The sequence below is a fragment of the Schistocerca americana genome, chromosome 6 (assembly GCF_021461395.2).
Source record: "Schistocerca americana isolate TAMUIC-IGC-003095 chromosome 6, iqSchAmer2.1, whole genome shotgun sequence".
NCBI classification, from domain to species: domain Eukaryota; kingdom Metazoa; phylum Arthropoda; class Insecta; order Orthoptera; family Acrididae; genus Schistocerca; species Schistocerca americana.
The window spans coordinates 196,658,283-196,675,349 of NC_060124.1; the positions used below are offsets into that span (position 1 = coordinate 196,658,283).

The 17,067-nt window shown below is 41.1% G+C and overlaps 1 protein-coding gene across 1 annotated transcript in view; it reads left to right on the forward strand.

The window, feature by feature from the left end:
• The first annotated feature begins 77 nt into the window (after window positions 1–77).
• Window positions 78–17,067, forward strand: part of LOC124619432 (vacuolar protein sorting-associated protein 51 homolog) — a 120,711-nt gene continuing 103,721 nt past the window's right edge. The window contains exon 1 of the mRNA XM_047145808.1: window positions 78–241. Within this exon, the coding sequence (XP_047001764.1) occupies window positions 161–241 (81 nt within the window). The 5' untranslated portion in view covers window positions 78–160. The remainder of the gene's footprint in view (window positions 242–17,067) is intronic.

Consider the following 17,067-nt stretch of genomic DNA (forward strand, 5'->3'; position numbering starts at 1 on the left):
CGCTTTATTTTATGAAACATTACCTATTATAGGAAATCTCTGAAATCGTCACACATTATCTTTGCTCAAGCTCTTATTAACAGCAAACAAACAGTTTACCAACAACAGTAGAACAGCTGTGCAGTGGCAAGTATTAGCGAAGCACTGGTAAACAATTGCAATGGCAGAAAGTACAGGCAATCCATACGATATAAACGGCCAACATTTCAATGCGGACATGTATTTACAAAGACTTCTGAAAGTAAGAGACCTGTTTGTTTATCTCGTACAGAAGTGACGTTTGACATTTATGAGCAATATTTCAAATAAAAGTTCTCGGAAACTATAGGCCACATTTTGCCTTTCTGATCACAGATCGGTATGAGACATGATAAAAAAGTTTATTACTTTGCCGGGCATAAGAACTGATAATCAGTAGACCTAATAAACATTTCCTCATTACGATAAACAACTCAATGATGACCTAAGTAATAATTAGAATTTTGACAGCTCTCCATATGTCATTAAATAAAATACATTCACATTATTGCAATAACATGTTAGTTCGAAAAAATTCTATAATCATCACTTATCCTTCCCCTAGAATATCACTTTGAAGGCGTGATGTAACATATCAAGCAGAATTGAAAAATTAATGCACCAATATAAAATGTTCCCTGTATTTTGATGGAGTTGGGCTCTATATGATAACTAAAGGTGTCATCTCTCATTTGATATTTGTTTGTTTGTTTGTTTGACCATAGACCATTTTAACAGCAGTATGTGTAGTCCATTACAAATAAGAGGTTAGAAGAGTTGGTAACCCCTGACTTCTAGGCAGCTCTGCATGACAAGTGTGTTGTATGGTTAGTTTTGGAATGTGACACAGGGGCTGTAAGTGTGGATAACCACAGGAGAAGACAGAAGGGGAGAACGAGATGGAAAGATGCAGATGGGGGAGGAGATGGACAGAGATTGGGTGGGAAGCAGAAGAGATGGGCCGGCAGAAAGGGGAGAGGAAGAGATGGACAGAGATGGATAGGAGGAAATGGACAGAGATAAGAGGAGGAGAAGATGTACAGAGAGGGTGTAAGGAAGAGATGGATCAAGGGAGATGGAGTGGAGGAGGAGATGGACTGAGAAATGTAGGAGGGAATGGATAGAGAGAGGTGGAGTATGTGCAGAGAGAGGGGAAATGACGAGATGGGCATAGAGAAGGGAAGGTATAGGAGGCAGGTGGAAGATGGAAGGGGTAATGAGCAGAAGGAAGAGGAAGTGGGGTGAGAAGAAATGGGTAGAGAGAGGTTGAAGGAGGAGATGGACAGATAGTGGTGAGAGGATGAAATGGAGAGCCGGGGGGGGGGGGGGGGGGGATAGAAAAGTGGACAGATGGGGGGAGAGGGAAGAAGGAGATGGACAGAGAGATGGAGGAGGATGAGATGGAGAGGGGGGGGGGGGGAGAGAGAGGAGGAAATGGACAGACAAAAACAAACAAAAAATTAGCAGCAGTGAGCATTCTTCTAACCTGTGTTATGCAAAACTTGTTTGCTGTCACAGATTTAAATTTATTTGTTTGGTACAGGCGTAGAAGCAACCCAGAGTCAGGTGCTCCTTTAATTTATTTATTTATGTCATGTAAAAGCTTATTCTAAAAACTACTGCTTGCATGTCTCTGGTCTTTACCCATTGGTTGTAGATGCTTACATCTACATTTACAGCCATACTCCGCAAGCCACCTGACGGTGTGTGGCAGAGGGTACTTTTAGTACCTCTATCAGTTCTCCCTTCTATTCCAGTCTCGTATTGTTCGTGGAAAGAAAGACTGGTGGGATGCCTCTGTGAGGGCTCTATCTCTCTGATTTTATCCTCATGGTCTCTTTGTGAGATATACGTAGGAGGGAGCAATATACTGCGTGACTCCTCGGTGAAGGTATGTTCTCGAAACTTCAATAAAAGCCCTTACCGAGCTACTGAACGTCTCTCTTGCAGAGTCTTCCACTGGTGTTTATCTATCATCTCTGTAACGCTTTTGCAATTACTAAATGATCATGTAATGAAGCCAGCTGCTCTCCATTGGATCTTCTCTATCTCTTCTATCAACCCTATCTGATACGGATCCCACACCAGTGACCAGTATTCAAGCAGGGGGCGAACAAGTGTACTGTAACCTACTCCCGTTGTTTTCGGATTGCATTTTCTTAGGATTCTTCCAATGAATCTGAGTCTGGCAACTGCTTTACTGACAATTAATTTTATATGGTCATTCCATTTTAAATCACCCCTAATGCCTACTCCCAGATAATTTAGAGAATTAACTGCTTCCAGTTCCTGACCTGCTATATTGTATCTAAATGACAAAGGATCTTTCTTTCTATGTATTTGCAGCACAGTACACTTGTCTACATTGAGATTCAATTGCCATTCCCTGCACCATGTGTCAATTCGTTGCAGATCCTCCTGCATTTCAGTGCAATTTTCCATTGTTACAACCTCTTGATATACTACAGCATCATCCGCAAAAAGCCTTAGTGAACTTCCAATGTTATCCACAAGGTCATTTATGTATATTGTGAATAGCAACGGTCCTACGGCACTCCCCTGCGGCACACCTGAAATCACTCTTACTTCGGAAGACTTCTGTCCATTGAGAATGACATGCTGCGCTCTGTTATCTAGGAACTCTTCAATTGGTCTGATAGTCCATATGCTCTTACTTGTTCATTAAATGACTGTGGGGAAATGTATCAAACGCCTTGCGGAAGTCAAGAAACACGGCATCTACCTGGGAACCCGTGTGTATGGCCCTCTGAGTCTCGTGGACGAATAGCGTGAGCTGGGTTTCACACAATTGTCCTGTTTGAAACCCATGCTGATTCCTGCAGAGTAGATTTCTAGTCTCCATAAAAATCATTATATTCGAACATAATACGTGTTCCAAAATTCTACAACTGATCGACGTTAGAGATATAGGTCTATAGTTCTGCACATCTGTTCGACGTCCCTTCTTGAAAACAGGGATGACCTGTGCCCTTTTCCAATCCTTTGGAATGCTATGCTGGTTGGTTGGTTTATGAGATTGAAGGGACCAGACTGCGATGGTCATCGGTCCCGAACGCGATGCTCTTCTAGAGACCTATGGTACACCACTGCAAGAAGGGCGGCAAGTTCCTTCACGTACTCTGTCTAAAATCGAACCGGTATCCCATCAGGTCCAGCGGCCTTTCCTCTTTTGAGCGATTTTAATTGTTTTTCTATTCCTCTGTCATCTATTTCGACATCTACCATTTTGTCATCTGTACGACAATCTAGAGAAGGAACTACAGTGCAGTCTTCCTCTGTGAAACAGCTTTGGAAAAAGACATTTAGTATTTTGGCCTTTAGTCTGTCATCCTCTGTTTCAGTACCATTTTGGTCACTGTGTGTCTGGACATTTTGTTTTGATCCACCTACCGCTTTGACGTAAGACCAAAATTTCTTAGGATTTTCTGCCAAGTCGGTATATAGAACTTTACTTTCGAATTCATTGAATGCCTCTCGCATAGCCCTCCTCACGCTACATTTTGCTTCATGTAATTTTTGTTTGTCTGCAAGGCTTTGGGTATGTTTATGTTTCTGTGGAGTTCTCTTTGCTTCCGCAGCAGTTTTCTATTTCGGTTGTTGTACGACGGTGGCTCTTTTCCATCTCTTATGATCTTGCTTGGCACATACTCATCTAATGCGTATTGTATGAAGGTTTTGAACTTTGTCCACTGATCTTCAACACTATCTGTACTTGAGACAAAATCGTGTGTGACACTCATTCCTATTTCTAGTGTTGTTGTCATTACGTTATGACTGAAATTGGCTGACCAATGAAACTTTAAGAAAAGAATGACATCATATTCGCACCAATGCTGTGGCAGTTAATACATGAAGATCTTTAAATTTGTCTCTGCAAAAATTTCTAGGCTATATTTTTGTAATACATCTCATGACTTTCTTTTGAAGCTTTGATAATGTTTGTGCACTGTCTGAGAAAAGAATTGAAACACCCAGAAAAAATGGTCAGGGGTTAATGTATCTTCGTAAATGTACACACCATTGTTGGATATGTAAATTATTAGAGTTGCAATTCTCTCTGACTGGTAGAACAGTTACCAGAGTGAAATGGTGTTGTTCCAGACCTAGTGGGATACATAAGAGTCATGAACAACATCAGATGTTGAGTGTTCACTGTGAAGGACACAAATATGCCTCATACTCAGGCGAGACAGCTTTATCAGCACTTGACAGAGTTTGAGAGAGGCCTCATTGTGAATCTGCCCTTTGCTGACTGGTCAAATTATGTAATATCCAGACGTATGGGACATTTGGATATGTTACATTGCCATGATGTTGGACTGCATGGCAACATGATGGCAGGCATACTCATTGTCATGTTCTGGTTGACTAAGTGTGACCACCACAAGGGATGATCACTGTATTGTGCACCAAGCACATCATAACCCCTTCCCATTTATGGCTGCCATCTGAGAAGGGGTAATAGACTTCTTGCAATATTCTGTTTCATTCTGTGGCATGATCAGAGACCAGCAGCAGCCATACTACTGTATTATTGTCCCATGCATAGACAGCCATTAGCACCACAACACAAACGGCTGTGTTTGGAGTGGTCCTGTGACAGGAAAGCATGGACTGCAGGTAACTGGCATCACATTGTGTTCAGCAATGAATCACAGTTCTGCATTATCCCAGATGACTGTCATTGGCGAGTATGGTGGTGACCTGGGGAAATACTCCATTCTTCCAGTGTTTTGAAGAGGCACAACAGTGTTACCCCTGGTTTCATGGTGGAGGGAGCCATTGGGTATGACTTTAGGTCATGGCTGATAGTGAGTGAGGAAACTGGGACGGCACAATGGTACATCAAATACATCTTATGTCCTCAAGTGTTACCCCTAGGTAACAGCGTCGTGGTGCCATTTTTCAACAAGACAATGCTTGTCCACACATGGCACATGTGGTTTGCAATATCACCAGATCTGCTCCCGATAGAACACGGGTGGGACCAGCTTGGACGTCATCTTGGTCACAGTGCTGGTACCCACAATGTTGGGAACCAGCTACAACAGTTGTGGGCCACCATGTCTCAGACAAGGATACAATGACTTCATGGACTCTTCGCAGCTGAATCAGTGCATGCATTGAGGTCATAGGGGGTGCAATGTCATAATTGGGCTCAGACTGCCAAGTTCTTTGTCAAGACTCAGTTTCATAAACACTGATATAACATCACATACCTCCCTAACCCATCAAGGTTCATTCAATTTCCTCCTCAACTTCTGGGTTCCTCACCTTTTTTTTTAATGTCAGTCAGTATGTATTTGCAGTGCAAGCCCAGACCAGAATGAATGAAGCTAAGTGTAGACATATGAGACCATAGTATACTTTCAATAAAGTGTCTTCATTTGTACTACTAGACATTTTACTCAAAGGAAATGTGTTGGAGCTCTTTTTTGAGCAAATATTGTCTATGTGATTTTCCCAAGTTGTGTAACTATACACTGTCACACTCAGGAATCGGTAACTGTTTTGTCTACTGTGTGGCTGAGTTTCCAAGACTAAGTACTGTCAATATAGACTACTCTGTTGGCATGCATGTGCATGTACATTGTTTTGCTTTCATTTATAGACATATTGTTGCTGTTATTGGTGTATTTTTTCGTTACTCAGTGTCACTTGTTTTTGAAGTCCATCAACTGTGTCAGAGCAAGTAATAACAAAAATGTTACCAGTATACATAATGACTTTGTAACTGTCAACAATGTTTAGGTCATTTATGCAAAGAATGAAATGTGGTCCAAAATGGTCCAAGCATAAAACCCTTAGGTACTCCGTACTTGACTTTAAGTAACACAGAGCAGATTTTACAATGTTAGCTGACTTTCCTCTTACACCATAGTGATAAAGTGTCATGACATATACAGTCAAAAGCTTTAGAGAGGTCAAGAAACAAACTGCAAGATTTCTTTTTCTCATCTAATGCCTTTGAAATGAATGATACCAAATTAGCAACTGTTGTCATAGTTGACAAACTGGTAACCCCCTCCTTACCCCATCCCATCCCCCCCCCCCCCCCCCCCCAGTTCATTAAAGAATTCCTTGTGTAAACAGCTCCACTTTAAGAAAAGCTCATTTTTCAAGCATCTCAATGTGTATGATGTTGTATCTCAAAGAACTGTGCATCATACGGTGATATAACGTTGCAGGTGCATTTAGTGATACTATCTGCATTATGTGTTGCAAATAGGGTTAGTAGAAAAGGAGCAATAAATTAAAATGTTGTGCTTGATGCTGTAGTTTTACTTCGTGAATAGCAAAAATGTAGTAGATGACAAACTGTTTTTCGTTCGTTATTTTGTGTTTGTGTGTGTGTGTGTGTGTGTGTGTGTGTGTGTGTGTGTGTATGTATGCATGCGCGCACATGGAGTGAAAGGGTGAGCAGTGAGCTAGAAAAAATATTCAAAAATGTATATATCTGAGAGGTGTCTGTTCTGTTGGACATGAAAGGGAAAGGATGAGTGGGAAACTCATGGCTTTCAGCTGCACAGGGCATTGTGGTAAAGCAATGGCGCAAGTTGAAAATCTGTTCTGGACCGGTTCTCAAACCCAGATACTCCACTTCTCCTGAATGTTTGCTACAACCTCCTCAATCATCCAGACATGCTTTCCGTCTGACACAAATTTTCAACATATCACACACTGCAACGCAGTGTCCATCATCCATTAACCTCCTACTCCCAAATTGTTGATTCCCGTAGGAGTTCAGATGAAATTAGTGTGTCCGCACAGAATTAAACATCAAGAAGCCATCGCATTCTTGTAGAAATGTGTATGTCTGTGTAGGATCTGTTCTGTTGGACATGTTTGTAGCATCTGGATGCTGTGGCAGAGGGAAAGGGGGAGGAGATGGGAGCAGAGAAGGGGATAAGACTGGTGGGTGGGCAGGCATAGCGCAGAGCACAGTGAGGGTGGGGAGAGGCAAATTGGGAGGATGTGGTAGGACAGAGTTGGTACAAACAGGTTGAGACCAAGATGATTTTGGGAGTGGGGAATGTGTTGTAAGGATAACTTCCATATGCACAGTTCAGAAAAGCTGGCTGTGGAAGGGAGAAGCCGTATTGCCCAGGTTGTGAAACAGCCATTGAAATCAAGCATGTTATGTTCAGCTGCATGTTGTGCCACAGTGTGGTCCACTTTGCTCTTGGCCACAATTGGTGGTGACCATTCATTGTGGTGGGCTCCTGGTTGGTAGTCATACAAATATAAAAAGCTGTTTAATGATTGCAGCAGAACTGGCAGATGACACAGCTGATTTCACATGTGGCCTGGCCTCTGATGGGGTATGATAAACCTTTGACAGGACAGGAATAAGAAGTGCTGGGTGGGTGGATTGGGCAGGTCTTGCACCTGGGTCTTTCAAAGGGGTATGATCCTTGTGGCAAGGGGTGGGATTATGAGTTGCATAAGGATGGACTAGATTGTGGAGCTTGTGTGGGTGACAGAACACCACTTTAGGAGTGGTGGGAAGGGTCTTGTGTAAAATGTCCCTCATTTCTGGGCATGATGATAGATAATCAAAGCCCTGATGTAGGATGTGGTTCAGTTGTTCCAGTCCAGGGTGATATTGGTTGATGAAGTGGACACACTTTTGAGCTGGTTTTTGGAGGTGGTGGGACGATTGGGTTGTGTGAGGATATGGCATGGGAAATCTGTTTGTGTCACCAAAAGCAATGGTTACAACCTAGTGTTCTTACACTGGATCTGCACCTCTCAACGACCTTTGACACAAATAGTTTGGTCACTGTAACTGGTCATTGTCCTATGGAACCTGCATAACTGTGGTGCTCCCACTAAAGCATATGTATCACCTCTGATGATCTTCTTAGATGACCCAATGTCCAGCTGGAATGGAATAGTATGGCCATTGATGGTAGCATCCACAGTTTTGTTGTGGGGAAGTACACTGTACAAACTACTATCTTGATATTCCACCCCATCAACAGGAGAATGCTCACTGGAGACAACAATGTACACTGCGTTCTCAAAATCACCTGGAGGATCATCACCTGAATTGATGACTCATTCGTGTCACCAGGATAAGTGGAACACTTGACGGTGCGAGTTACTTTCTTCAGCCAACTTCAGCCTAGTTACCAACTTCTGACAAAAAGCACACTCATGTGTCTGAAGTAGTAGCACTGCTTGTCATGAGCCTTGAATCACAGGGAGCAGGATTTGGGTCAGGATGAAGCAGCTGTGGAAGAAGAGGTGTTAGTGTTTTGAAGTGGAGGTGCCAGTTGACATTTACCGCATGGTGTTGATTGTTTGTCTGAAAAACTCTTGACCTTGCACTTGTTTGGTGTGCTTGGTCACTCAAACGTGTGGATGACAGACAAGCACTTGTTCAGGAAGGGGTTGTTCAGATGGATAAGGTCCCTCTGGAGTGCTGCATCTGGAGTGTAAACAATCATCATATTCCTATCTGCAGTATCTGGATAGGAAGGAGCACATGCCTTGTATTCATCGGCAAGGTCTTGGAAAGTAACCACCCATTCTTTATATGATTGGCCAATCTTCGTAGACATACGATGAAAGTTATGTCACTTTGCCACAACCATTGTTGTTTAAGGCAATCCGTATAATTGGACCACTCTTCCTGCATCGGGTTGAGGGTGTGAAATGCCAGTGGTGTGTACCAGCTATCCAGATAATGTTGTTCCTGGTCCTCCAGCTGCTACAGTGACTGCTCTTGTGTAGCACTCAGTTTATCCAAAGACACACTGAGTGTCAGCAGGAAGCTTGACAGATCAGGTGGATATGCCATCTGGAACAGTATAGCCCAATGTGATTGTGAGGCACTGAAAAGTTTGTACACAAAAGTCTACAAGGTGCATATTTATTTATTGATTTATTGATCCATCTTTAAGCATTTTTCATGCAATTGATGTCGTCATTTTACATACATTATATAATTACAAAATAAGTCATACATTTTTAACATTCTGAATGAGTAAATATGTTTTATACTGCACATATTTAGTAGTCATTGAACATAAATGCGCCATGCAGAATGACAAAAGGAGATACTGTATGTGTAACACAATACACATGCTTAGAAAAACATTTTAACAAATATAAATGAGACAGGCTTAATATATGTTAACCATTGGGGAAAATGCTTATGTAAATAAAGCACAACAGCATGGTACAATAACATTTTCAGAAGAACTTATGTAATATGGTGGTCATGTCATACAGCAGTTAACTATTGAGTAAAAATACATTATGTAAATAAAGCACAATCGCATGATACAATAACGTTTTCAGAAGTGCTCATGTAATATGGTGGTCATGTCATACAGCAGTTTTAATAGATTAGATCATTTTTATTACATACTTTAAATTCTTCTATTGTATAGAATGCTTTTTGTCCAAGCCACATTTTTGTAATATTTTTGAAGACATTCAGTGATACACCGTGTGCTGTAGGCGGTAGCATGTTAAATAATTGTATCCCTGTGTATGTGTAACTGTTTTGGTTTTTTTTAAGCCTAGTAACTGGGATTCCATCATCTGCCTTTGGTGTGTGTCATGGCTATGTACAGACTCGCACAGTTTATAGCTTTCTTGGTTTTCCTTTATGTGCACTAAGCAACTGAGAATAAACAGTGATGTAAGTCATAACCCCAGTGTGAAACACCCATCAATGAGGGAAAGTCTGAGGAACATTCCAGAAGAGCAACGAAGTTCAGAGAAAATGTAGGTCACTCCGTCCACAAGGAGCACTAAATGTTTCGATAACAACATTAGAAGGCAGGAAAAATCATAGAAGGACACCATATTATAGAAAATACCTCATCCACAAGTTCCATCCAGTGTTCACGAAGCAGAACCACTCTAATGGCACTCCATAGTACCGCCAAATATGTGAAGAAATGCAGTGGATGTAGAAGCACTGAATCACAATACCAACTATGCCACTGTTGTGGCATGCCCTTAGTGCAGGTGAAGTACTCTTATGTCACTCTGAATGACTGTGCTAGTGGAGTGTTCCGAAATCACTACACAAGAAATTAGTCAAGGCCTAGAAACTCTATTGTATTATAACTCACAATATCTCAAATAGAACTCTGAGCATGAGTATGTGATACTTCCATTAATACAATCTCTGCCTGAGACTAAGACCAAACAGCGACACAGTATTTGACTATGCTGGTTACAATAACGGTTCGTCACTGCTAAGGCGTATTCCAGGATGTCATCTCAGTTAATCCACTGTAACTAAAGTACTGCAGGTCACAACTCTGTGATATAACTTTGGAATTTTACTCTATGGTGGGTCTGCCTCTGCAGGCCTCAATCATGGGTTATGATGAATACACTGGAGTTGCATGACTGGCTGCTGCCATTGGGGATAGCGAGCTCATCACTGGTCGGCTTTCTTGATCAGATGGTGTCATCATAGTCTTGGATTGACACCTGTGGGATGTGCAGAAAAAGTAGTTCCTCCATCAGAGATGACCTGTGTTGATCAACCATAGGAATGGTGTTGCTCACTGCATTACAGGTGTAGCTAGCAACCTGGAACACTGTGATGTGCAAAAGAGTGTATCTGGCAGGGTAGCTGTCATATCCAATACTTCCCACCACTACTGAGGGAAGTGGTGAAGTCATTTCTTCTATTTTCAGGAGGAGCGTGCAGCCATCCAGATTCATCATTTGAGACAAATATCCAGATGGTACCGTTGAAATAGGACACAGCCAATTTTATTCCCTGTCCTCCTCCAATATGAGCTAATGTTATGTCTGTAATGATCTCATCATTGAAATGAAATGGCATTATACCCTGATAATCCTTCCTGTCTCTTTCCTCCCTTCCCCCATGCCCTCACCCTTCACCCCAAGAAGCGTCATTTTTAAGAAAACTTAAGTTTTACATTTCACATTTACAAAATCATTGCTGCTGGAGGATCATATGACACAGACATACCACCATTTGACCATCACACAGATTCCCTTATGGAGGACATAAAAATAGGTATCCCTCAAACTGAGACGCGACTGAAAGAGTTACAAAATGAAATTTTTACTCTGCAGCACAATGTGCGTTGATATGAAACTTCCTGGCAGATTAAAACTGTGTGACAGACCGAGACTTGAACTTCATACTGTTCTACCAACTGAGCCACATAAGCATGACTTATGACTCATCCTTACTTCTGCCAGTGTCTTGGCCAGTTTTAATCTCCCAGGAAACTTCATATGAGTGAACACTCCACTGCAGAGTGAAAATTTCATTCTGGAAAGATCCCCCAGGCTGTGGCAAAGCTATGTCTCCAAGTATCCTTTCTTCCAGGGGTGCTAATACCACAACGTTTGCAGGAGAACTTATGTGAAGTTTGGAAGGAAGGAGATGTGGTGCATTCAGAAGTAAAGCTGTCAGCACAGGTCTTGAGTCATGCTTGGTGGCTCAGTCAACAGAACAATTGCCCAAGAAATGCAAAGGTCCTGATTTTGAGTCTTGGTACAACTCACAGTTTTAATCTGCAAGGAAGTTTAAACTGAGGAGTTGAAAACAAATAAGTTGTCTGGTCTGAATGGAATCCCAGTTTGGTTTTGTAGAGTGTACACTTAGACATTGACCCCGTACTGAGTTAGCATTTATTATGAAACTCTCACCAGTACAATGCCCCAAGTGACTGGAGAAAAGCACAGGCAACTACTTAGTATAATAAGAATAAAAGAAATGACCTGCAAAATTGCAGACCAGTGTCCTTAACATTGTTTTTCTGCATATTTCTGGAGTATATTCAATGTGTGAATATAGTAAATTTCCTTGAGACAGGAAAGCTGCTGTCCAAAAAACAGCATGGATTGAGAACGCATTTACAATTGTGCAAAACTCTGCTAGTCCTTTTCTCTCGTGAAATCCTGTGAGCTTGGCTGAAGGGGAAACTGGCAGACTCCATACTCTGAGACTTCTGGAAAGCATTTGACACAGTACTCAACTGCAGAGTGTTACGAAAGCCCAAGCATACAGAATAGGTGCCCAGATATATGAGTGGCTCGAATGTGTCTTAAATTGTAGAACTTAATATATTGTCCTGGATGGCAAGTGTCGATCAGAGACAAAGGTACCACCAGGAGTGCCCCTGTAAGTGTGATATGACCACTGTTCTTCTCTATACACATAAATGGTCTGACAGAAAGTGTGAGCAGCAATCTGCTTTTGTTTCCTGATGGTGCTATAGTGTACAGGGAAGTGTGATTGAGTGGCTGTAGGAGGATACAGGGTGACTTAGACAGAATTTCTATTTGGTGTGATGAATGGCAGCTTGCTCTAAATGTAGGAAAAAATGTGAATTAATGCTGATGAGTATGAAAAACAATCTTGTAATGTTTGAATACAGTATGTAGTCACACTGATTGAAGATACAGATGTCACGTTGCCAAGCGATATGAAATGGAAAGAGCTTGTGAGTTTGGTAGCAGGAAAGATGATTAGCTTTGATTTATTGAGGGACTCTTAGGAAAGTGTAGCTTATCTATAAATGAGACCATGTATAAAACACTAATGTGAGCCATTCTTTAGTACTGCTTGACCTCACCAAATCGGATCGAAGAAAGACTTCAAAGCAACTCAGAGGCATGCTGCTAGATGTTTTTACCAATAGGTTTGATTGACACACGACCATTATGGAGAGGCTTTGTGAACTCAAATGGGGACCCCTGGAGGGAAGACGACATTCTTTTTGAAAAACACAATTGAGAAAATTTAGAGAACCGGCATTTGAGGGTGACGGCAGAATGATTCTACTGCCACCAATGTATTAGGTTGGTGCATGAGTATATTGTGTTTTTGTTTCGCATGTTGGTGTTCCAGTTGCTATAAGCTTGTTTATCGATTCTCAAGTTTTATTTGTAGTTCACTGTTGCTACTTGAGTTTACATATTGCCATTTTCTCATTTGGAGATAGTGAGTGGAACTGTGGATGCTAGAAAATGGAGTGCCAGGTGGAGAAATCAGAACATTTGTGACATATTCTTCTGTTTAAGTTCAACAGAGGGGTGACAGCAGCAGAGGCAGGCAGAAATGTATGGGGATAATGCCATAGGACAAAGCATGACAAGAAAATGGTTTTCGCGTTTTAAGCAGAGTTGTTTGACGTTAGTGATTCTCCACATTCAGAAAGACCTTTGCGGTTTGATGAAGATCGTTTATAAATACATTATTCCACAATGAACCACGTTAGTGTACTCAAGAACTGGCAAATTTGAAGGACTGTGATCAATCCACCATTGCGCAACATTTGCTTGCGGTGGGGAAAGTTCAAAAATTGAGTGTGTGGGTACCACATGCCCTAATCCAAAATTATAAAAATCAGCGGGTGGTCATATGCTCACCTCTGCTTGCTCATCATCAATTTGCTTATGAAAACACTGACCATTCTTATCTTGTATTGTTACTGCTGACAAGAAATGGTGTCTTTTTGCTCACACAAGGAAAGGAAAGGAATGGCTGAGCCCAAACAAGCAGCAACTCCCCATACAAAGACTTGCAAGCATTCATGATAGATAATGTCGTTATGCATCTGGTGGGTGAGTGGCAGTGTGGTGTACTACAAATTGCTTCTCTGAGGTATGACAACCACTGTTGACATTTACTGTCAACAACTGAATCGTCTTGCAGACACAGTTTAAGAACATCGACCAGGAAGACTGCTTGAAGTGATGCTACTCCACAATAATGCCCGCCCACATTCTGCTAGACTGACAAAAACACTGTGCAGGAGTTGGATTTGGAGGTCATTCCACACCCACCTTGTTTACCTGATCTTGCACCCTCAGATGTTCACCTTTTGCACCCTCTTTCATACAACCTTCAAGGAACTTCCTTCCTAGATGAAAATGCTCTCCAAACATAGCTTGACGAGTTCTTCATCTCAAAATTATCTGATTTCTACAGTTGTGAAATCAAAAAGTTATCCCAAAGTTGACAGACTGTTGTAAATAGTGAACTCTCTGTTATGCGTATCTGTTGTGTTTATTAAACTTACAGAAAAACGCCACCAACTTATGCATCAACACAATACATTTTGCTTAAGGACTATCAAGACAAGATAAGAGAAATTAGGGCTTGTGTGGAGGCATACAGACAGCTATTTTTCCCTCACTCGATCTGCAAGTGGAATAGGAAAGGGAATGTTATGGTATAAGGCATCCTCCACTGTGCATCATGTGGTAGCCTGTGGAACGTGTATGTAAATGTTGATGAAAATATAGAACCATGTCTTCCCCTATGCACCTACTGATCCTACCCCATTACTCTATGGATCATGTCTCTTGACTTGTCTGATAGGCACATCATAATACCAAATTTGCTGCAAAAAATGCTAGCAGTTTTTTATCATTTTCTGTAAACAGTTTCAGTCTATTTGAAGACCGGCATCATGGAAGCACCTAAAGCTGTTGTAATGTATATTAATTCACAGATAACCAGCTTTGGTTGGGTGACCATTTTAAAGTCTCAGATTAACACATTATCAAGCTAAAAGAAGATTTCTTGGTGCAGATATATAACTGTTTTTATTTGTAACATTCATCACGTAGAAATGCACCTATTATTGTAGACATCTTTCATCAGTCACCAAGTGTAAGGATAATTGATTCATGTACTCCATAAACACAGTTCTAAAATAAACTATTTTAACCTTTGAGTTACTGAAGTGGTAAGTTCCAGATATGCTGAGCTATAACCTTCAGGAGTTTTATTGATTTGTACGTAAAACAATTGCCTGTTTTAGTACAGAGCCAATAGAATGGTGATATACCATGTTTCTTTCTTGTATTGCGCTTTTGGCACATTTCATACTATTGATAGTTGTCATAGTTCTCCTTAATGTGCATTACACTTTCCAAATATAATTTTAAGTTTTCTAAATCCTAGGTATATGAGTCCCACAGCAGTGTGGGGCGTCCCCCCTCACACGGTCACATGACACGTGGGATGTTCAGCATCTGAATGTTTCTGATAAGAGGTTACTTGCCCACCTAATTTCCATGAGCAGTCATTGTAACCAGAGCAGTTGTCAGATCCCTGTGATTTACTGTATTTTCACTAGTCCTTTTTAGGATGACTGTTTCTGTAAGGTAGAGATGCTGAATAACTGTAGATGCTCTTGTGGCAGTCAGTAAGAAGCGTCAGTCAATTAACAGAGATACATCTATTTATTCATTCATGCAGGGTTCTTCTCACAATGATATAGAATTTGTCATCATAACACAATAAAAATAGATAATATAAGGAACGAGGAAGTGGTTATATGTAAGAGGCAGTCAAAAAACCCAACCAACAAAACCTCCACAATAGGACCATGGAATGGTTTCACTCAAAAGTAACCGCCATACGCTTTAAGACATTTATCCCATTGGTAGATGAGATGGTCAATTCCCGTTTTGTAGAATGTGGTCGGTTGCTGACAGATCCAAAACTACCCCCACTTTTGCACTTACTCATCCAACTGAAACAGAGATTCACGTATGTCTTTCTTCAGGTCGCCAAAGATGTAATACTCAGATGGTGAAAGATCCATGCTGTACGGAGTATGTTGCAGCATTTCTCAACCAAATCACTGAAGTGTAGCCTTCGTCTGATTGGCAGCTTGAGGGCGGCTACTATCGTGCAACAGGATGATTCAGTCTGAAAGGGCATTTTGACCATATGCACTTTGCAGTTACCGCAAAGAGTCATCATAGCACTGTGCATTGATTATGGCTCCACAGTTGAGGAACTTGATGAGAAAGGGGTTCCGACAGTTGAAGGGAGGTCACCATGAGTTGTTTGAACAGCTTTGGATTTCTTTGGTGGGGAGATGTGGGATGTTTTCACTGTTGGCTTTGCCATTTTCTCCCGGGCTGTCAGAACCCCTCCTTCTTGAAGTGGGAATGATTTTCTTGTGCTGGAGTGAGCACCTTGGGGGCAAATGCAGTAGTCTTTGTATTCAAGTACTTATGAGAGAGAGTAACCCTGATACCATGAAATGAATCATCCATGGCCAATGCTAGAGGTAAATGAGGCTGATACAATATCAGGCAAGGAGCAGTTTGGAGACGTTGCTTCAGCTTAAAGAGACCACTTTTCTCTTAATTGATTTAAGTGTTGGAGTGTCATTGCAATTTGTGAGATAGAAAGGTCATAATATATATAAGAATCTGCAGATCTGTTAAGTTCTTTGGTGTAGGAATATGGGAAATGGTTGCCATATTGTTTGATACCAATTTAAGGCTATCCCTCTGCAGATCTGTTAAGTTCTTTGGTGTAGGAATATGGGAAATGGTTGCCATATTGTTTGATATCAATTTAAGGCTATCCCAGTTAAGGATATACCCTATATACTTAATGGAAGGCTGAAAGAAGGAGTATTTGGACAAATTGCACTTTAATTCACCTTGCTAAGAATGCTTGTAGGAAATTTGACATATGGTTCTGGCCTGTGACTGCTATATCACCCAGATAAACTATGCATTATGGTACATTGGCAACAGTTTGTTCTAAAAGTTTCTGGTAGATTTCCAGTGCACTAGTAACGCTGTAAGGTAGCCCGTTACAGTGACAGAAACTAAAAGGAGTATTTAATACCAGGATGGATTTGGAAGCCTTGTCCAAAGGAAGTTGAAAATAAGCTTATGAAAGATCAATCATAGAGAAATACTGACCCTCTACTACCAATTTTGAAAATAATTCATCAGGATGTGGAAGGGGACATAAGACCATATTTTGATGAGCATTTACCATATTTTTGAAGTCTCCACAAAAGTGTAATGGTTTGCAGACAATGGTTAAAGGTGATGGTCAACTACTATAGGGAATCGGAGACAGGACTTTTAACTCATGTGAGTAATCCAGCACTACTGTAATGAATCCTGTGAGACTAAAGGTGTTGGGCAGGGTTGTGAAAATTTTCAGTACTACTGACTCTTTTAATGTAATGTGATTAAAAAAGTAGATATCATTCTCATGCATGGAGAAAACTAGAGAGCATATTG